Source organism: Balaenoptera physalus, assembly GCF_965194825.1.
Source record: "Balaenoptera physalus genome assembly, chromosome: 3".
Classification (NCBI taxonomy): Eukaryota; Metazoa; Chordata; class Mammalia; order Artiodactyla; family Balaenopteridae; genus Balaenoptera; species Balaenoptera physalus.
The window spans coordinates 117361506-117383748 of NC_138890.1; the positions used below are offsets into that span (position 1 = coordinate 117361506).

Consider the following 22243-nt stretch of genomic DNA (forward strand, 5'->3'; position numbering starts at 1 on the left):
CATGCAGCTTCATCCACGGACAGTTCATTAGCCAGAATACCACCTATTTTGCTGAAAGATGGCATCTGTATTCCATATTTCTCAAGCTCCTTTCTCATATTACTGATTTCCTCCTCTGAAAAAGAACAACAACAAAAAAATCAATGAAAGCCACAGAGATGGAGGCAGGAATGAATATATTTGTGTTAAGAAATGTCTTCATCAAGAACGTGGGGTCAGTTCTAAACAAGAACCTTAGGAAGAAGCCAGCCCTGGTTTCTCATTTCACAAATGTGGGGAAACAGAAACCCAATAGAGTATAAACAAGATAATAAGCAAGTTTTCTCCTCTGATCAATATGAGAGAAAAAAAAGGGAATCAATAATATCGAAATGAAAAAAAAATATTGCTACATTTTCTTAATAACCATATTGTAAAAAATTATCAAGATAAGGAATAGTACCTGTGAAGTCTACTTTGCCCAACAAATCCGGGATCTGGGGTGCAATTCCTAGTTTGAACAGATACAAACTGAAAGAGAAACCATAAAACTGTCAGAAACTTTATCATGTAGATCTTAGAGCTAGAAATTACATAAATCTTAAGGGCTTTTTTAGTTGAGAAACACCGAAGAGATCATCTCATCTAATCCATTCATCTTACAGATGAGGAAACTGAGTCCCGAGGTAACACAGTCCCTAGTGGGACCAAGACTAGAACCCCAGTCAATGTCCCAAAGACTGGTCCTCTGTAGTACACAGCACTTCCACAGGGCCAACTAACCTGATCACCCAGTTGTAGGGAGAAAAAGGAACACAATTAACACAAAACAGCAAGTAACTAACACAGTAAACATTTCTTTGGATATTATCAACACATGATTTTATTTTGTTTAGAGTACAGCTCAAATTATATTTTCCTTTTCATTCCTATATACACCTCGAAGTACCATATATCCCTTGAGGAAACATTTGTTTTATACATTCTGAACCAGTAAATAGAGTAGCAAGACTACTGGTGGATGGAATGATGTTAAAGACAAACCACGATGTGGATATATGAATAAATGGAAGATGCAGAGCAAAGTGTACATATTTTTAAAAAATTCAATAGGAAGCAATGATGGTCCCCAACCTGCCCATAATTTGACAAAAGAAGCTGGTGTCTGACATCTAAATTCTACCAAAGAAGATGAAAATATATGGTTATATGACTTTTCATCACAGAGCCATAATTTCTGCTCCATATTTGTCTTCACCTTCCCAGTCCCCAAGATTAATTCTACAGTCCAACTAAAAAAATCTGTATTTACTTAATATCAGTTCTGACAGATTTATAACTTAGGAGATTTAATAAGAAGTTAGAATTACACATAACATATATGGGAAAATGAATGGAGAATGATTTTGACGGTTTGAAGTACTTCAAGACTAACTTCAGATGTTGATGTGAGATAGATCTTAGTTTATAAAATATAAAATTTCATTAAAGAAGTTCAAGATCAAGCCTTCTTAATGGAATGAAAACTCTTAAAACGAATGATTAATCAGTGTAAGCAGCATGCACTGAAATTAAATTTTTTGACCATCTGTAAAAAATAATCACTTAGAAAAGCAATATGTGACCAAAGTTAAAAATTAGTGATCCATGGTTAAAAAAATACATAGAAAATCATCACCTGGAGTTAAATACTAAATATTTTGATATAAATCCTTTTAATGTTGTTTCTAGAAATATCTATTCCATAAACTCATAGTATTCTATAATATGAATGTACTATAATTTACTTAACCAATTGCTGAGCATTTAGATGGTCATTAATTATCCACTATAATAATGTTGCAGTGAACCTACATATATAGATACACCTTTGTGCATATATCTTATTCATCACATGAATCCCTATAAACAAAATTGTCAAATTGAAAGGATATATGCACAAAGCTTTCAATATATTTTATCAAATTGTGTTCTTGGAAAGAGATTATACTCATTTATTCTGTCAGTAAAGGATTAACAAAACTCCTTTCCCTTCTGCAATAGAAGGTGATGTTTAACTTTCTAGCTCTGTTCCCCCAAGAACGCAATAAAGGTATACTGACAACCATGCTACCAGGCACCATGGCTTAGGAGAAAAACAACCCCTGACTGGGAAATTGCATCTTGACTAGAAGGAATCATAAATAGGCTTTATACATTTCAGGTGTTCCTAAGTTCAGTGACTCTTATAACTGGCACACTTCTCGCAGGAAACTTGGAAGTCACGCTATGGAGCTGTTGCAATAGATACTGGCTCCTGGGGACTGAGGCTTACAGCCAGGGAGCCTTCTGCAACTACCAATATGACTCTCACTCCTTTGCACCCAAGTTATCACCTGGGGTACCAAAGAGAACAGCTTCTAGATGGCTGTGTGGACAACTACGTGGGGTGTTGGGAAGCCTCCCACTGAAGAGCAAATACTTGATGCTGTCCTGCTGGCAGGTTGTATTTCCTGGCTGGCTCTATCCTTCTGAGCATCTGCTAACCAACGTGACATAAGGCAGGCAGGCAGTCATGAGAGTCTGAATGTTTAACTGAACCTAAGACCCAGGTGATGGGCATGGCCCCACTCTACCACCAATCCATGAAAACGCCATTTTCTTTGTCCCCTTAACAGCACCCGACTCTATCAATGAAAACCTTACCTATCGGTAGCCAAAAGATGTCATTTAAGTCTACATTACATTTTGTTCATCGTGAGGGTAAGCATTTTTCATTCTTGTATTTGGCCATTTCCATTTCTTCCAGGAAATGCATATTAATGAATTTTTGAATTTTCAAGATTGTTTTCTGGGGGGATTTACCTTTCTCTGGTTTCCCCCTCTTTTCCCTCAAAACCACAGCCAAAGGACAATGAACAATTGACATCTTAAATATATGGTAATTTTAATTTTACTACTAAATTCCAATATGATATTCATGTCTTATTCACAAGGGAAAAACATATTAGACTCTGAAAGTCATTCAATGTAAAACAGACATTATGTATTCATCATTCAAAGCTAGAAAGACAGGATACATTCTTTAGTTTATTTTTATTTTTTGTTTTTTAAAAAATTTATTTATTTTATTTTTGGCTGCATTGGGCCTTCATTGCTGCGTGCAGGCTTTCTCTAGTTGTGACAAGCGGGGGCCACTCTTCGTTGCGGTGTGCGGGTTTCTCATTGCGGTGTCTTCTCTTGTTGCAGAGCATGGGCTCTAGGCTTGCGGGCTTCAGTAGTTGTGGCTCCTGGGCTCTAGAGCGCAGGCTCAGTAGTTGTGGCGAATGGGCTGAGTTGCTCTGCAGCGTGTGGGATCTTCCCGGACCAGGGCTCGAACTCGTGTCCCCTGCCTTGGCAGGCGGATTCTTAACCACTGCACCACCAGGGAAGCCCCCATTCCTTAGTTCAAATTCTAGGTCTTTACAGATTGTCAAGCATGTAAAACTATACAGCCGCTAAAGACTTTACTACCAAAGGTTCATGCCAAATAAGTCATTGTAATTAAAACTAGTATGCTGACATTTCCAAAACCATAATATATTATGAACCAATTCACTATTTATCACATGGGAAAAACATTCCAGGTAGAAGGGAGCTCATGTCATGTGGAACAAATAAAATGTCAAGCTAGTCACACGTTCCTTTCTAGTAACAGGAATGACAAAATTCAACAGAATTAAACAGACAGGTATGGCAAAACTACAAAAGAATTCTAGGAAAATAAAATCAAGCCATACTTGAAAAAATAAAAATAGATCCATAAATTATCAAAAATGTATCATTTTATTACTTCCATTCTTTCACAGTACCTGTAGTTTGTAGTTTCTTCTTCCCTTTTACAACTAAATAAAAAAAAACACCTGAACTGACAAAAAATAAATAAAAATAATTCAATGGGAAAAATTTTGAAAATGCGACAGTAAAATTTAACTAGGAGACACCCATAAAATGTCTTCTAACAAATTTTATATATATGTGTATTTATGAAGTGTACTGCATTAATATTCTGCTAGTTTTAACATACTTTAAACTTCTATTCTTGCATCAAAGCCTAAGCTAATGAATACTTACTATCCTTAATATATTTCTACTTCTATTTCCCCACCTATGTTGAGATAATCTAGAATTTTAGATGCATTTTTAAATTTTCATATTATGCACCAAAAGTTTAGATAACTAAATTTTATTATTTTCTAAATTAATCTACATCCAATTTTCCTCTTTCTTAGTTTTATCTTTGATTTTGCTATGTATAAGCATATTTGCTAAATAGAGAAAATGAATGACTCACTAAGTACACATATTTTACTATTTTCATTTCTTCCTTGGGTGTTGGTTCTGTTTGTTGAATGTAATTCCTCTTTCATAGCATTGGTTTCCTTCAAATGTCTGGTATTTCCTGATTTGGGGCTCATCTTAAGGTTTGAGACTTGTTGCTTGTCACTGTTGATTGCAGGTCCCCGTGACAGAAGCCAGCCTTAGGGAGACGGTAGGGGAACAACGGGGCTGATGCCCAGAGGGTGCCCGGTGTCTTGTCTTCTTAGACTGGGGTTCCCTGTGTCTTCCTGCAGTCATTAGCTACCTTGCGTACTCGTGTGCTACCCTGCCACCAGCATCTACACTTGCTGCCTTAGGGAAGGCTCAGCGGGTCTAAGCCCAATTATGCTGGCTTAGGGGCTCTCCTTTTCCATCTCTGCTTGGAGCAAACCCCATAGCAGCTCTGAGCTCTGCTGCAATGGCTCAGTGGTTTCTGGGCTGTGGTCTTCTGTCTTATTTCTCAGTCAATCCAAACCTGTCTGTTTGCTTTCTGTCAGGAGTTATCTAATTTTCTGATCAATGGATAGCATTCTTTCTTACTGCAGATGATTTAAAAAACAAAACAAAACCTACTACTTTAGTCATTTCATGTCAGTTTTGTAAAAAGAAAGACAACCATGCTCAAATATCTTGACACAACTGTTTCCACTGCATCTCCTTTGTTTACCCGGTCATTCATTTAATTACTATTTATGGAATATCTACTGTACAAAAAATATTTTACTCTACTGTGCTGTCCCTAAAATAAAGGTATTTAGTCTTCCACAAAACATAGGTTTGTTGGTAATATGAACTAAATTAATTATACTAACAAAAGTGTTAATGTTCCCCTATGGTACTAAAGAAATTAGAAGACTATTTCTGATTATACTTTTTACTTCTCCATTGTATGCTGTATAATTGTATGCTGCATAATGTAAATCTCACAATAAGCAAACATCCTGGTTTAACTAAAAGTTACCACAAGGTGGAGCTGAGAAGTTAGTTACCTTTTGAATAGAAAAATCGAGTTTGATTTATCTCAAATCAGCTTTTCCTAAGCTAGTCAGGATCAGGTAGAAATCTCATTTGCCTTTACATACTTTTACCAAAAATGTTTTTTTAAATGTTAATGTGTATTTTTTATTTGGCTTAAGATTTCAACATTTACTTTATCTCTGAGGTTGAAGTTTGAAAAGATGACTTTTCATAGTGTGGGAGTTATATACTGAATCTGTGTGGGAGGTGCTTCCAAGCAAGTTAGTCTAAGGGGCAAATGTTTACTCAGGAAACTGAACTTATTCAGTATTCCCATGATGAAAAGAATCAGCAATAGCAGCCCACTCCTTCCCAAGCATTTAAATTCAAATGAGGGAATTCATTACCTGAAGTATATAGGAAATCCAGAATCTCAGTCGTTAAAAGAAAAAAAAGAAGCCTGCCCAATCACCAATTTCTTGGAGCTCTTCAACACTGAATTTACTAAGCAGCTTTAGTGCCTAACAGGCAACACAAAGAAGCTGACAGCATTCTAAAGGAAGCTGAGGAATTAATGTCACCATTGCTTTCCATGTATAAGAAAGCACTTGGTGTGAAATAGCTAGCTTTTTATCGCCCTAAAGGTACAGTACATTTGTGTTGCTGAGAGAGGCCAGTTACAGAGGGGTTGCCCTAAGGCAGCAAAAGCCTCACTGGCCCATATGCTCCCATTTGTACTGATAATATCAGTTCAAGTACGGGAAGCAATAAAGAAAGTAAACACACACACACACACACACACACACACAAACCTATTAGAGTTTTTTTCTACTACTTTCAATATATACATTAAGAGGTGCTACAGTAATAAAATACAAACTTAAAAGGCAGAGGCTGAATTTATTTCAACTTTTCTGGAGCACATCATACGTAGTTCATTTTATGCTATAACATGGGAGATGAATGTTTGTAAATCAAAGCCTCACGGCTGACCAGAAAGAAGATGGAACTGGAGTCAAGCCCTGGATCCTGGCCACAGACTGGCAATATCTCAATGTGTGACTCTGAGCAAGTCACATAACCTAATCCTTCAGTTCCCTCATCTGTGAAATGAAGGATCTGGACTCAACAACCCAAGGTCCTTCCAGTTCTGAAGTTCTGGGATTCTTCCTTTATAAATATCCTAAATATAACAGCTTAGAGACCTGTGCTGAAGTTCAAGTCTGATGCCACTGTTCTTTTCATTTTCTAAGTAGTAATGGAAATACTGGACTCCCTTTTGATGCCAATGACTGGCTGCCTCAGTAACAGTGCAGGTTCTGGGGCCACACAGCCTGGGTGTGAATCCCAACTCTGCCACTAGCTGTGTGACCTCGGCCAGCCTCTCTATGCCTCAACTGCTGTGGTTATGAGACTAATAGCAGTGTGTACAGAAAAGGTATGTCGTGAGGATTAAATGAGATTATACCTGTAAAGTACTTGAAACAGTGCCAGGCATGTAATTAAAAGCTCAGTAAGTGTTAGTCTTTGTTTTTATTATTGCTATTATCCTGTTACTTAAGTCTTCATACAAATCACTTATTAATAACCTATCACAGTGGTTTCCCCACATTCAACACTAAGAATCTTTTACTATTTCCCCTTACTGACTCCATGTTTTAAATGGTTTTACCCACAGAACAAAATTATGTTTCCATCTTACAGTCACATGTGTCCCTATTAATATCATGTCAAAATCCAGCATTCTATACCTAGCTTTCAATAAAAAGTGAAGGGAATCTTGAGGCAGTCTTATCATAGAAAAATAAGTTCAGTTAAACCAACTGAAAGGTTAAAAACACAAACTCCAGAGACTTCAAGTTGGAATCAATGGTGCATGTGCTGTGTTAGGTGACAAGACATGGTTTACAGCCTCAAAGAGCTTAGAATTTAGTAGGATGGAAAGGTAGACCCATAATACTAAATTGGGATAGGAAGAGGGAGAGAGAAGATGGGACAAACAGTGGAGAGAATTTTGAAAGATATGGCAGGTGCAACTGCCCTCCCTCACCTTAATCCCAAATCCTGCCTCCTCTAGATCTCCCTCCTGAGAACACAGGATGACAGTCTGTCCTTGGGGTTAAGGAGCTATCTCTAGGAAGCTATTCATAAAGGCAAATATGTTCTCTGTCCGAGATGCAAGCAATCTGGTATAAGGCATCAACTGGTTTCTTAACAGGAAAAGGGTCCCAAGGGAAGGGAGTATAAGACAAGAAAACATATGCATTAACTTTGTACCTGAGGAACTGGTTCAAAGGCAACCTGGTTAGCAAAGCAGCCACCTGACCTTGTGGGAGACGTGGTAGAGGAGGCCCTCTTCACAAAGCAGTCAGGGTACTTGGAACAGGTGGCCAACCAGAAGTGGGGCTGCCACAGCCACTTTCACAAATTCAAGCCTCGAAGGTGTGCTATTTGGGCATCTTCAGTGCATCTGAAAACATGACCGCCGGACAGCAGCCACATAATCTGCAGCAGGAACAGTCACCCTTACCCAGAGGGCAGGCAGGCATGCCTTTACCTTGTTGCTGTCAGTGCAGCAGAATCTTAACCGTCAAATAAACTTTATTCAGTAAGAAAGCAGAATCCAGAACCCTCATCCGTTAAGCTAGGAAAATTGTTACAAACACATGACTTTAAAAGGAATCCTTGAAGGGTAGCTGATTCTACACCCTAAGGCAGGAATAATCAGGGCAGGATTGGAACATCCTCTTGTGACCACAAAGCAAGGATATTTCAAAGAAATGTCAGGGACAGAGCTACAAGGACCAAGGAGCTGACCAGAAAGAGGTCCCAGGACAAAACGGAAGCAATCTGGTTCATCAAAAAAGAAGACACTAACCTTGGTTAGATCTGAGAAAGGCCTGGAGTTCAAAACGATGTTCAAAGGAGAATGGTGTGAAGCATACGAAAAGGAAGTTGTAATACAGAGATAAAATAAGACACATATAATATTTGTATGGATTTTAATAAGTTGGGAAGTGTCCTTAAAATACAGGTGCTTTGTTTTTTCTATGTCTGTCTATAGTGTATAAATATGTGCTTGTTTTTGTACTATTTATACTATAAGAAAGAATAAAGACCAGGAACTCTGAGTAAGCCAAACAGTTGGGAAAACCACGGAAGTGTCCCAAGATAAGAACAGACTGAGGAGCACAGGTGGTGACAAAAATAGCCAGATGAAAAGAGGGTTCAGCACTGATTGTCATCCTCAATAGCCAAGCAGAGAGAGGATCCAGAAACAGGATCCCAGATGCTATCAGCCAAATGGTCCCGGAGAGCATCAAGCAGAGTCCATCCCTCATCTCCTGGGGGAGAAACCTCTAGAATGCCCAACTAATTTCAAGAAAATATTCAAAAGGCATGCATCAGCTTTTAATAATGTTAACACACCAGGCCAATACATCATGATGACAGGACAATGGGTTATGTTAACACTGGCCAAGTAAGACATGGAAGTAAATCATTTCTGGGTGACAGGGGATGGAGACTGGATGGTAAATAAAAACCTACCCGAAAACCATATAGAGAAAAATGACAAGGTCTGGCTGATTTCACAAATCAAGTTGAGTCTGATGCCTGGTGGCGAAGGCTGGACTCACCTTAGGAGAAGAACCCAAACTGGCACCATGTTCCGACTGGCAATTGATTGGTCAGAAACCAGATCTGTAACCTGGGTGGGTCTGAAGAGGTATCCTGTTTCTGGTAACCATGTGAACTCTGGGTAGGTATCAAAATATTATAGCCCTAGGATGAGTCAAAATTAGTGGAGGGACTTCCCTGGTGGTCCAGTGGTTAAGAATCTGCCTTAGAATGCAGGGGATGTGGGTTCGATCCCTGGTTGGGGAACTGAGATCCCACATGCTGCAGGGCAACTTAGCCCACGTGCCGCAACTACTGAGCCCACGTGCCACAACTAGAGAGAAGCCAGTGCGCCGCAACGAAAGATCCTGCGTGCCGCAACTAAGACCTGACGCAGCCAAAAATAAATAAAATGAGAGGTTAGCAAGCTTCCTGTTTAAAAAAAAATTAGTGGATAAATAACAAAAATACGAGTGAAACTTGTAGTGTGGATCTTTTAGGATAGGTTTAAGTGTAGTAAGTTTGTAATAATGTATCTGGGCATTTTATTTGTGTTTTAAGGTATCTGAGGTGTTCAAAAAAGCAGTCTACTGGGACTTTCCTGGCAGTCCAGTGGTTAAGACTTTGCCTTCCAATGCAGGGGGTGTAGGTTCGATCCCTGGTCAGGGAGCTAAGATCCCACATGCCTCGTGGCCAAAAATCCAAAAAACATAACACAGAAGCAATATTGTAACAAATTCAATAAAGACTTTAAAAAAATGGTCCACATCAAAAAAAAAATCTTTTAAAAAAGAAAGCAATCTACTAAATTTAATAATTTAAAGGAATTCAATTGTATAATGTTTAAACATTTAACAGTTGCTTAATACATTGAGCAATAAATAACAGGCAAAAAGTGTTCTTCTCCATGGCCTCCAGACAGAAAAAAATTAGTAGTAACTCGTTAGCAAGGCTCTCACTCCGTGAGGTGGCTCCTTTTATTGAGCAGGCTTTAAATATTCCAAATAAAGCCACAAAAGGAAAACATGCCATATATATTTTTTAAGTCCAAAACACCAAAATAGTTACAAACAGTCGTTGTCACTTGGTACTGAAATGTCAGCGTCTGGAGCAGAGAAAGGTTTATTGCAGGGCCAAGCAAGGAGAACGGGCAGCTTGTGCTCAAAAGACCCGAACCCTCTGATGGCTTTCAGGCAAGGGTTTTAAAGACAATGTTAGGGGAGAGGGTCCTAGAATGCAGGATCAACTCGGATTGGTTGGTGGTGAGGTAACAGGGTGATGTTCTGGGAATCTCAACCTTCTGGTTCCAACCAGTCTGAGGTTACCGGGGTGAGGGTCTTAGGGTGAGGGTCTTAGTTTCCGCAGAACTCAAGAGATATGCATCAGATTGTTATCTATATCCCTTCAGGAGGAACTAGGAGTCCTGTGTCCTAATCATTTACTACTTGAGCCTGCTCTTTGGAACTGGGGGAAGGCCTAGGAAACTAAAGTCTTTTTTTTCTGTCCACAAGAGACAGGGGACATGGAGGGGGGTTCTGTACCCAGGAAGGCCCCGAGGGTCCTGCTCAGCTTTAATCCACCCATTTCTTTGAGACTCCTCAATCTTGAGGGGGAACAGGTGCAGGATAAGAAAGGGAATAAAGTTTTAGATAGAGAGGTTAATCATAAACTTGCCAGAAGAACTTGGTTTCAGGGGGACTCAGTTTCAAATTTTCCAATGTTTTCTACAATGAACATATTTTTTATTTTAAATAAGGAGAAGATGATAAACATTTCTTTGAAAAGAGCATGAGGCCACTCATGACTGAGGTGAGTCTCTACATTAGGCAGAGCTTCAGGATTCCCAGTGGGGCCGCTGTGCTAACACTGGCTGGAGTCTGGGCTTGAGAACACCCAGCTGAACTGACAGAGAGAGTGATGAATGGCAGGCCTGGGCACGGGGGTTAGAAATCAAGTGAAAAGGTGAGGCAGGCAGGAAAAGGGAAAAGTAGACACAAGCAGGAAGCAAGGGCAAGAACCCAGGGCATCTTAATGAGGTTGTTAAGCCCAAATCAAGAAGACAGGGAACACTAAAACACCACTGTAAAGCAATTATACTCCAATAAAGACGTTAAAAAAAAAAAAAGAAGATAGGGAACAGAAGACCAGCTGGAAGGGCCAGGCGTGAACTCTGTAGACCAAGTCAGGCCCACAGGTTGGGGCAGAAGGAAGGCAGAGGATCTTCCTGCCTGGCTCCTGATGTATAACCAGAACTTCTGACCTGCTTAATTCCCTGGCAGGTAATGCCAACTCTCTACACCAGCAACACTGCTGTATCTGCAGCCAGGATATAACGGCTGAGGAAGTCTTTGTTCATTTTCATCACCACTTCTAATCATGCAGTGAGGCCAAACCCACTGTACTAACGAAAGGCTCTGCTACCCAGCTTCCACATGTGTCTGGCCCAACAGAGCAGAATATCAGCCTCGTCTGAGTAACTGACTGCATTCTAAACCATAGCAGGAAAACGTTTTGATAGAAAAAACTTTAGATACACCTGAGACTTCTCCGTTCCCTATCAAGGAGCAGCCATACAGTAAGTTTAGAACAGAGAAAAATGAAGGAGAGTCTCCCGGAGAATGCCGTTTATTAAGAGAATATTGCTTTTCAAGATCCTACTTTTAAAACTCCTACTTGGGCTTCGCTGGTGGCGCAGTGGTTGGGAATCTGCCTGCCAATGCAGGGGACACGGGTTCGAGCCCTGGTCTGGGAAGCTCCTACATGCCACGGAGCAACTAGTCCTGTGAGCCACAACTGCTGAGCCTGTGCGTCTGGAGCCTGGGCCCCCGCAACAAGAGAGGCCGCGACAGTGAAAGGTCCGCGCACCGCGATGAAGAGTGGCCCCCGCTTGCCGCAACTAGAGAAAGCCCTCGCACAGAAATGAAGACCCAACACAGCCAAAAATAAATAAATAAATAAATTAATTAATTAAAACAAACAAACAAACTCCTACTTAAGGTCAGATCTGGTGAATAACATTCGGCAGGAATCTGCTCCAGTAACGGAGACTTCCAGGATGAGTAACTAAATACCTGAGAAAAACAGTCGGAGAAAGCAAGAAGTTGCCTTCTCTTTGTTTACCAAGCTGTTCAAGCCATTGTTAAAACTATGGCAGGCATACATTTGTAAGCCTCGGTGCTGTTCTCTGTAACTTCTTTACAACAGTGACATCACCAGAAAGGAACTTAGCGCACCATTTCTTTATAAGCTGCTTACGTTAACACCCCAGGTGTCCACTGCAGGAAATCCATTTAAGCTTACAGAAGACACCCATGAGCAGGCTGTGGATTTGGAGATTAGCACCCTGATGCATGGATACCATAATGATTAACTAATGGCTGGCTTAGCAGATCACAAAGTGTTAAGTGATGATTCTAGGCATTGAAAAGCATTTGACCAAGAATGTTGGGCAACACATTTGATAATATTCCTCAAAATGAGCACTTGTGCACAAAAAGCTTTTAGAAAACCTGCTGGAATAATGATATACTAGCCACATATGAGGGGGAAGGCATAGAAGCGGTTTTTTCCCGGTTGTCCTAAATTACTAGAGTAAAAAGAAATCACAGAATAGACACCTACATTTGGTCTGTATTTCAAGCAACTGTCATCTTCCAAAGAAATCTCATAAGGACTGACGGGGTGGGAGAGTCAAATTATTTGACATAATCAAAATTCTTTAGTAAGCCAGCATTGTAATGAATTATTATAAAAATCTTCTCCTTTGGAGAGGAAGAAAGCCAGGAAGAAGTTAATATAAACCTCTAGGCTGAAGACTCTGCCAGGAAAATGACTTCTAGTGATATAAACACAAGGCAGATGTTCTAAAAGAAATTTAAAATTTAATTAGACATGAAGCCTTCCAGCCATTACCTGTGTACACACAAGACAACAGCCACAAACTGGATTTTTAGAATCATTTTTGTTACCGTCTAAAAATCACATTGCTCCCAGGCCAATAAGGTAAGAAACAATCTGTGACCGGTAGAAATTCAGTATTTAAAAAAATTAAGATATCAAAGAATTGCTTTAAAAAAATGAATGTATCGCGATTTGACTAATTTAAAGCAACTTCTAAGTTTCTTCTTTACCCTTACAGTACAAGTTCTAGTGAACGAAAGTTCAAAAGACTTTTTTATAGTGATTTTTATTAATCTATGCTAAGAATTGAGCCAAGCTAATGATTTTAATAGTATGAAAACCAAACGTATGACTATTAAAGCTGTTCATTTGATGTATTTTGGCTATATTTATAAAGTAGATCATAACTCAAGAATATGGTAGCACATTATTATCAGAGTCCTAGAAATTTCAATTAAAATTTTCTCCTTATTATACTCACAGGTCTTTCATTCATTTTCTGGTTTTCTATTTTGAAATGGATTAAAAAAACAGAAAAATATTTTTCAAGTTCAAGTATTGTTTTTATGTGACAATTACCTTAATTTTATACCAGCAAATTTAGAACAACTCAATCTAAAAAAAGTTCAGATTATTAAAAAAACTTGAAAAACAAAAGAGCTCTCTTTCAAAACTGAAATTGTGGTTTTATTTAAATTTACTTCCTAGACTTCAAATGTATTTTTTTTTCCCACCTCAGTGCGTGAATGCAATATATCATTCTTGGTATGTTTTTCCGGTCATAGACATCTGTTGTTTCCGGGTAAAATATCTGGAAAACAAAAGGGAAAAATGTGTTTATTATGTATTGCTTTGTACAATTATTTTAACTCTCCCAAATGACCCTACTCTGATTGTCCTTGCTGTTCTATATTTATTTAAATGAAGAGGAAACTCCAGTTGTGCCTCATCTTGTTCTTCATGCGGACCAATCACTGCATCTGGTCCCCTGCCTGACAGCGCCTCCTAGTGGCTCAGGAGAGTGGGGGATTCACAGTCAGCCACTGCAAGAAGGCTTTGTCCACAGGGCTGGGTAGCAGTTTCACTGCACAAGGCATGAGCCCGTGTAGGCTTTGCTTTCTGTATCAGAGTCACTCTTGTGCCTGCCCAGAGAAGGGTGTCCTCTTGAAAGCATTTTATTACGTTGTTAAGAACTTGGTTACACAGTTCTGTAAACATGTGTGTACACACATACAATGCACACATATGCATGTATTACTTTAAGCAGAAAAAAGAAAAGTATCCATTTTCGCTGACTAAAATCTGGAAAGTAGATAAAGTATGAAAGAAAAATACCTATAACCCCACCTCCAGATTGTCACTATTAGCATTTTGGTATATTTTCTTCCAGTCTTTTTTCTGTATGTCTCTGATTTTTTATGTTTATGTATGTGTGTTTAAAAACCAAACTGCATGTATTATAAACCTATTTAACACTTAATAGAACATGACTGTTTTCCATTCCCTTCATTACTAAGAACATTATTTCTAAATAGATGCATATGATTCTTTGACATTCTTGAACCATAATTATAACCAGTTCTCCAGGGTTGAACAATTTTTTACCCCCAATTTTGTCCCTATTATAAGTCACTACAATAAATATCCCTGCATTTTCTGAGCACCTGATTGCTTCTTCTGGATAACCATCTATGTATGGAGTTAGTAGACTGAGAAGTCTGAACACTAAAACTTTTAATACACCTTTATACTCTTCTTGAGCTTGAAACTAAAAGCCTAATAAGAAACAGATTTCAGAATGGGGCACCAAAAATGAGTAATTAGGATTGAAGCTTCTGAGATTAAGATAAGCTTGTTGGCATTACTTGCTTTCAATAAATATTTTATAAAATTTGACATAAAAACTAAAATTAAATCATGTACCCTATGGTAGTACTTGATACTCAAGCACAATTTTCTACTGGACATTGAAAAAAGCTAAGAAAAGAGAAAAGCAAAGCTTCTTGAGCTACAAATGTACAGTCACTGAGTGCTTAAAGAAATATCTGTAGCTTATGAAATTTCAAAGGTCTTTCCAACTTTCCTTTAATACATTTGCTGTTAAAGTATCAATGAGAAGAGGATTCCCAATTCAGAAGAATATGACTAGGTTTAAAATTCTACTATGTAAGCAGAGGACAACTAAAACTCTCCCTCTCTTCTTTAAACAAGAACCTTTTACATTGATATTTCTCCTGGAAAATCATTATGAATATGTCTTCTTCTTCAATTTATAGAAGAAGATGGGATCAATTTATAGTTTACCGAAACGTTTTCTTCAACATTGTAACCCCAGTGTGTAACATGACACTGAGCACAGGGTAGGCAGCTCATATTGATAAATGAAGGAGTTAATTAATATATCAAAGTCAATTCAGTATACTGTTGGCCTCTCATTTCCTGCAATGTAATGTATCACTGACTTCATAATAAACATCAGGGTTAAAATAGACTCTGTTACATGGATTACTTGTTTGGCTTAAAATCAAAATAAATGTGGTCCAACATACACACAATTTGAGAAGGTTTAAATCATAATGAAATTATCCTCATCTAACATATGCTGCCTCATACAGAAAAACTGCATTTGAATGTCTGTCTTTATTAATCTGTTTACCACTCAACACCCTGTTAATACTTACTAAATGGCAGTTTAGAAATAAATATGAACTCTGTATTATAACTACTGCCCAGAAAGGAACACTATTCAGTTTTCAACATTTTAGGAGAAGGGAAAGTAGTTTGATTAAAAAAGGCAAAATAAAATAGATCAACATTGACTACTGCAAGAAAAAAGGAACTGAGTTAAAACAGGTATTAGCACAAATGTATGTAAAAAAAGCATTCATAATTTACATGAAGGAGTCCTTTGTTTTTGTTGTGGGGTGTGTTTTTAATTGCAAACCTGGATTACTAATAAGAACAACAACACAGGTCTAAATAAGTCAGTAGCTGATACCCTTGCTGGAGCACTCTTAAATCATTTCTTTAAAATAGCTGTACATATTAAGCAATTCAAAAAAGGGAACTATTGGTACATATAGAAACCTGATGGATCTCAAGTGAATTATGCTTAGTGAAAAAAGTCAATCTCAAAAGGTTACCTACTGTATAGTTCCATTTCTATAACATTCTCAAAATGACAAAACTATAGAGATGGAGAATAGATTAGTGGCTGCCAGGAGACAGGGCTGGGGAAGGGATGCTATATATAATGGCCAACCTCTCTGCAGTATCTGCATCTTGATTGTGGTGGTGGTCACACAAATCTATTCATGCATAGAACTACACACACACACACACACACACACACACAAATGAATGCATATAAAAATGGTGAACACTGAATAAAGTCTGGAGTCTAGTTAACATTAATACACCAATGTCAATTTAATTCTGTACTACAGTTATGAGATGTCATCATTAGGGGAAGCTGAATGAAGTTTACACAAAGACGTACTATTTTTGCAACTTCCTGTGATTCTAAAATTATTTCAAAATAAGAAGTTTAAGAAATAGCTCGACAATTTCTATCACATGTAATTATTTCTTCATTTCCTCCACTTGTCTGTATATCTCACAGGTGTAAGGGTGCCCGCTCTTTGAATTTAACAAGTTCTGAATATTTGCTGAATGAGTTTGATTTGGGAGATCTATTTCAAGAGTAAGAGCTCTAACCCCCCTAGCCAGTAAAATTTAAAGTGATACTATGATTTATAATAATACTTTATCAAAATAAATTTATAATGATGATTTATAGTGATACAATATGTACGGATACAATGAGACTTGGAATCTTAAGTATAAAAAGCAACACAAAAAAGGGAGGTGGCTCTTCTAAATCAACTATCTACCAGCCAAAGCCCGCTCTGACCTTGTTTAATCTATTTTTTTTAAATTAATTAATTAATTAATTTTTATATTAAGTGTTTTTTTTTCTTTTTAAAAATTTTTTAATATCTTTATTAGAGTATAATTGCTTTACAATGGTGTGTCAGTTTCTGCTTTATACCTTGTTTAATTTATACACACTTTCACCTGGCTGTTCTCAATCTGAGTTCTTGCCATATGTTACTTTTTATAGGCCTTTCCATATTTCTGTTAGTTCTCACATATCTCATTTCTGAGGCAATAAGGACATTTGCTGCATTAACATACCCCAGTCTACTAAATTCCTTTCCACAGTGAGGTGTTTGCATTACCCCTTTTGTCTTCCCAGTTCAGGCTTACCTTGGGTAGACCAATAGACTCCATCGCTCTTAACCACTGGACGGTGTTATCCGTGTGTCGAAAATGAAGACCCGACTTCTAACGTGAGGATGGGTGATGGTTGGGGGAGGGGGAGTGGAAAGAAGGGAAAGCACAAACAGTGAGTCAAAAAAGTAATAACCTTTTTCATTAGCAGGATGCTTTCAATTGTCTTTCTCCTAGAATTGTGTTATGAACGCTCACATAAAACAACCAGAGATCCAATAAAGGAGATGACACTATCTCAGCAACACTCCAACCATTTGGGATGGACCGTCCCAGTTCCCAGAATTTGAGGTAATTCTGAACTAGAATCTCAAAGACCATTTTCTGTCTAGCACGCCTTAGGATGTTTTATGAGACACATGTGCACATACATGAGCATGTGCTCACGCACACACACACACACACACACCATGTCAACACTGTGGCAACCATAGCTGAGAGGACTGTAACTTCAGGAAAAAAAGGATTTTTAGAAGACTAAATGCCTTTTTTTGGTGGTTTCTGGCTCTGCCAAACCATTTTTTCTGATCACGAATGTAGTACGATTTCTGTAAAAAACCTGAAAAATGTAGAAAAATACAAAGATGAAAACAAAAAGCACCCCACGATTCAGAGCTAATTTTAGTATTTATTCCTTCTATAATCTAATTCTAATCTTGGCCTTGTACAAGAAGTAAACTTTCACTGGAAATATTTTACAAGACCTTTTTCTACTCATATAATAAAAATAGGCTATGTTTTCCATTCCTTACAGTCTTAATCAGCCAGCCATTATTTTCTGCATAAAGTATTCTTGTTGCTATCTCATGAAGTTTTATCAGGCAATGAACCACTGTGAGCTTTAAAATGATCTTATATATTTGATTAGTTAAATGTGTTCCGTAATGTTATGTATTTTATTTTCATTTCAAATAAAATAAGAAGTAACTACAGCAAGTTTCATCATAACTAACACCCAGTGGTAGATCATCACATTCAGAAAGTCTAGCTCTTCCCATCTTTTGTGACCTTCTACAATCTAATAATTGATTTAACAGAAAGTATTTTTGTTGCTGTAAGAAATTATAAAGTATAAGCAAATTAACATTTGACAAATATTTACGTGCTTTTGATAGTGGCCACTATTTATTAAGATTGGACTGTGTGTGTCAAGCACTTTACATAAATTATCTCTGATTTTCAAAACACCCTGCAAGGTAGTTATCATTCTCATTTTTTAGAGATGAGGAAATCTAGGCCAAAAAGATGAAGTGACTTGCCTAAAGTCAAACAGCTGTTAAGGGGCTGAGCTGGGATTCAAGACTAGGTGTCTGTGGATCTGAAAACCTTTCCTGTGCTAACACTCCCCAGGGAAGAGGGCAGGACATAATGACCAGGGGATTATTCTTCACAGGGAAGAGATTAGCTAATTACTATGAAATAACAAGAGGGAGGGGGAAGGGTATGGAAAGAGAAGAAGGATGGAAAAGAATAAAGAGAGAGAGAGCACGCAGACAGTTCACAGCCGGGTGGTAGTGTCTGAGGGTAACTCCGCATCAGCTTTTGCAGAATACAAACACTTCTCAGACACGGACACTCTGCGACCTCAGAAACGGCCAGTCTGCGACTGTGGAGGGACAAAGTGGAGATAATCCTCAATCACGTCAGGGCAGAGGACCTCAACACCACAAAGTAACTAAACATCGTCCTCTTCCAACTAAGATGGGCGACTTATTTCTTGACTGATGACAATCTGGTCCCTATTCAATATTCTCACCTCCTAGATAAAAATTACCAAGACACCAAACTGATCCCGCTTCCTGACAACACTGCAACGATCCTTGCTTCCCTAAATCTTTAGTAGAATCACTCAGTACAAGCTCAAATCTCCACTAAGCTCCTATTTTCTCTTCCTTAATAGCTCCGTGGGTATGCATTTTTTCTTGGCACATCGTATTTAAATAAATATAATTTTGTGTTGGTTTCTGAGAGTCTTTGGCTGATAGCCTTCAACAATCCAAATTATATAACAAAATCATCCCATCCATCTAGTGGTCTCATTAGCTAGGTAACCTCAGGAAAGTTACAAATCTCTTCGAACCTTGGTTCCTCAGCTACAAAAGGGAACGGTATGCTACTTTGGGTTGAGGATTTAATGAGACTATACATAGAACACTTAGTTGCAAAGTACACCTAAAATGCAATACATGTTAGTTATTGTAATTATAAGACTGGGCTTGAAGCTTTTATTCACCTGTAAGGTCAGAAAAAGATTTAGCGCTTCACGTAAGAGGCACTGAAGGAAAGGGGGGTTATCTTAGTCATATTTCTACGGTGGATGAATGATAGATTTTAAATCCTTCGTCCGCTTTAAACACCTGAGGAATGCTGACTCCAGAACCCTATGGTCCACGCCTGCATATTGAAGAAGTAAGCTTCAGTGAGCGAACTGCATGAACATCTTCAATCTACCAGGTTTACTTCAATTAGAACAAAAACAATCTTCCAAACAGGCTCAAAATAATCTTAGTCCACTATAACCATTTATAGCTTGTCTATTTTTTCACCAGTTTCATTTTTTCTACACTAATATTAATATATTAGGCTAGGTGGTATGTCTACAGTCATAACTTGGCCAAGGGCTGTTACTGTACATCTACCTAATTTCTTTCATGTATTAGACTAGAGAGTATATGCTGATTTTCTACTGCTGAGCTACTACAGCACCAGCCCAAAAGATTACTGCAGTTTAAATGGAATAGATGAGGTATTATGTAAGTCTTCTTTGGATGGTAACTTCTTACATATTAGGATCAAAGCATTTTAGAACTATGAGGTAGTTTAAAACCAGTAATTATTCTAATTTGCTCATTTTATAGATGAGGCAACTGATGCCCTAAGTGTTTAAGACACTCGAGTTGACCTAACTTGTTGAGCTCTGGGTCAAGACTAGCTTGCAGAATTCCCTGACTTCAAGTCCAAATATTCTGGTCAATTTACTGCTCACGGAGTCTCAGAACAAACAACTGTAACACTTACAGTGTAACACTTACAGTGTGCTTACCTCTATCAGGCAGGCACTGGGCCAAGCGCCTTGCATAGATCACATTTGTTCTTCACGATTTCTCAACAGGGTTGATATTGTTACTATTTTCCCACTTTACATCGGAGGAAACTGAAGCTCACAGAGGCAAAGTTAGTGGTGAAGCCAGATTCTGAGGTGTTTTGGTTCTACAGCTCATACTACTGACCACTATGTGTCTGCTTTCCCTATCTAAGGCCGACCTAAATGTTCAATGCGCGTTTATTGTACGTCTGCAACTGTCAATGCACTGTCCAGAGTGATAGTGTTCTTTGGCTTTGAGCCTTATCAGACTGAATCCTCTCCGAGGAATGCCCCTCCTACCTCCTCCTCCTCTTTCTCTTGGTCATCCCAGTTGGCTTGGGAACATTCATCCTTCAAGCCCCACCATGGAAACCTTCCCGGCTTCTTTACCAGCCCAACTCCCTTCGGAACTGACCACACTCTTCTTGGTTGGCTCCCACCATCTACCCAGCCGTCTTCTCTTCACTGCCCTCCACCCATTTCCAGCCCCTTTCCAGGATTCACCCTCTGTTTTCCCTCTTGAATCCACTCACTTCTTGTCTCTGCAGGCCACTGTCACCTGTCACCTGGACTGAGTAATCCCCTCATGCACTCTGCCTGCACGTCCACCCTCCCTCCAATGTGTTCTCCACATAGCAGCAGAGAAATCTTTCTAAAGCACATCCTGTACCATGACGTCTCTGCCAACACTGAAACAGCTTCCCGCTGTACTTAGGATGAAGTCACTCATTGTACTTAGGTCCTTCATGTGTCACTGAGTAATCTGTCTCTGTTTCCCTCCTGGTCTCATTTCTTACCATTGTCCCTCACCGTAGCCTTTCAGCCACTCAACTTGGCCAAGCTCTTTTCTTCCTTGAGCTTCTCACAAATGGGTCCCTTCTCTCTGGACCATCCTCCCCATTCCCTACCCTTAACTCTCCACATGGACGAGTTTCCTCTCATTCTTCCAGCCTCAGGGTAAATGCCTCCTCAGAGAAGCCCATGGCTATCTGTCAATAATTCTGGCTTTCATTTCTTCCTTCATACACTTATCACAATTCACAACTGTCTATTTTACTCACGGTCTGTCTCTCCAACTGACCATGAAATCATGTCTGCCCTGCTGCCCACTCTGCCTTTGGTGCCTGGAGCAGCGGCTGCCACATGGTAGGAACTAATAAGTACTGCATGGATAGTTGAGTCCTATCCTTTATGTATTTCCATCTGAGGACAATTTTATCTGCTTTCTGTATAACTTTATTAAAATGTATTATATTAATGTGTGTCTGCCTATTAGAGCAGTGGTTCTCAAACCTTTGTAGACTATAAGAAAAAAGCTGTCTGGGGTGATTATTAAGAATGCAGCTTCCTGGGTCCCTGGCTAAGATTCTGCCTGACTCAGTAGTCTGGGATGGGGTCCAAAAGTTGACGTTTTTAACACACACCCATCAGGGGGTCCCACAGGAAGTTTGAGCATCACCCTTAGAGGAAGAGTTTCAGTAAATATTGAATGAAGTATTGAATAAAGCATAGAAGACAAGAAACGGAGCACTTTGGCTTGCTATGAACTACTGTCATTCGTTCCTTCACCCAACAGCTATTTCCCTAGCACACCCTATGGGCCAGAACCTGCAGCATTCACTGAGGATATGACATAGGAGACACACACAGTTCTTGCCTTCATGACAAAATAATCATTACAGTACACCGCGGTGTGTCCATGTGTGCATGGCATGATCACGCAACTCAGACCTGGAAGGGGGTGGTGGGAATGGTCAGGGAAAGAACACTCATCATTGGAAGGTTTAACTCTAATACCTAGCATATCTTTCTAAACCTAAGTTAATGAAGGGCCAAGGCTGTTCATAAGCTGGCAGACAAAGAGGATGGGGCAGCATGAAAGCTCCCATCTACTTAGCTCAAAGCCATCATCAGTGCCACAAATGAGGCCTTGAGATTTGGGACAGAGCTTTTGCCTCGGGGACACCCTGCCCAACAGGTGGGTCATATTTTATGGCTGCGGTCCAGGCAGACCCTGCAGCGAGCACCTGGGTTCACCGAACTCATGGTTTCCAGGCGGCACATCAAGAGACG

The 22243-nt window shown here is 39.0% G+C and overlaps 1 protein-coding gene across 2 annotated transcripts in view; it reads right to left on the reverse strand.

Moving 5' to 3' along the window:
- IQGAP2 (IQ motif containing GTPase activating protein 2) overlaps nucleotides 1-22243 on the reverse strand; it is a 284130-nt gene that overhangs the window by 115457 nt on the left and 146430 nt on the right. For both annotated transcript variants that reach the window (XM_082457089.1, XM_082457090.1), the window contains exons 4-7: nucleotides 17062-17139; nucleotides 13527-13603; nucleotides 443-510; nucleotides 2-115 (exon numbers count right to left, since the gene is read on the reverse strand). In XM_082457089.1, the coding sequence (XP_082313215.1) occupies nucleotides 2-115; nucleotides 443-510; nucleotides 13527-13603; nucleotides 17062-17139 (337 nt within the window). The remainder of the gene's footprint in view (nucleotide 1; nucleotides 116-442; nucleotides 511-13526; nucleotides 13604-17061; nucleotides 17140-22243) is intronic.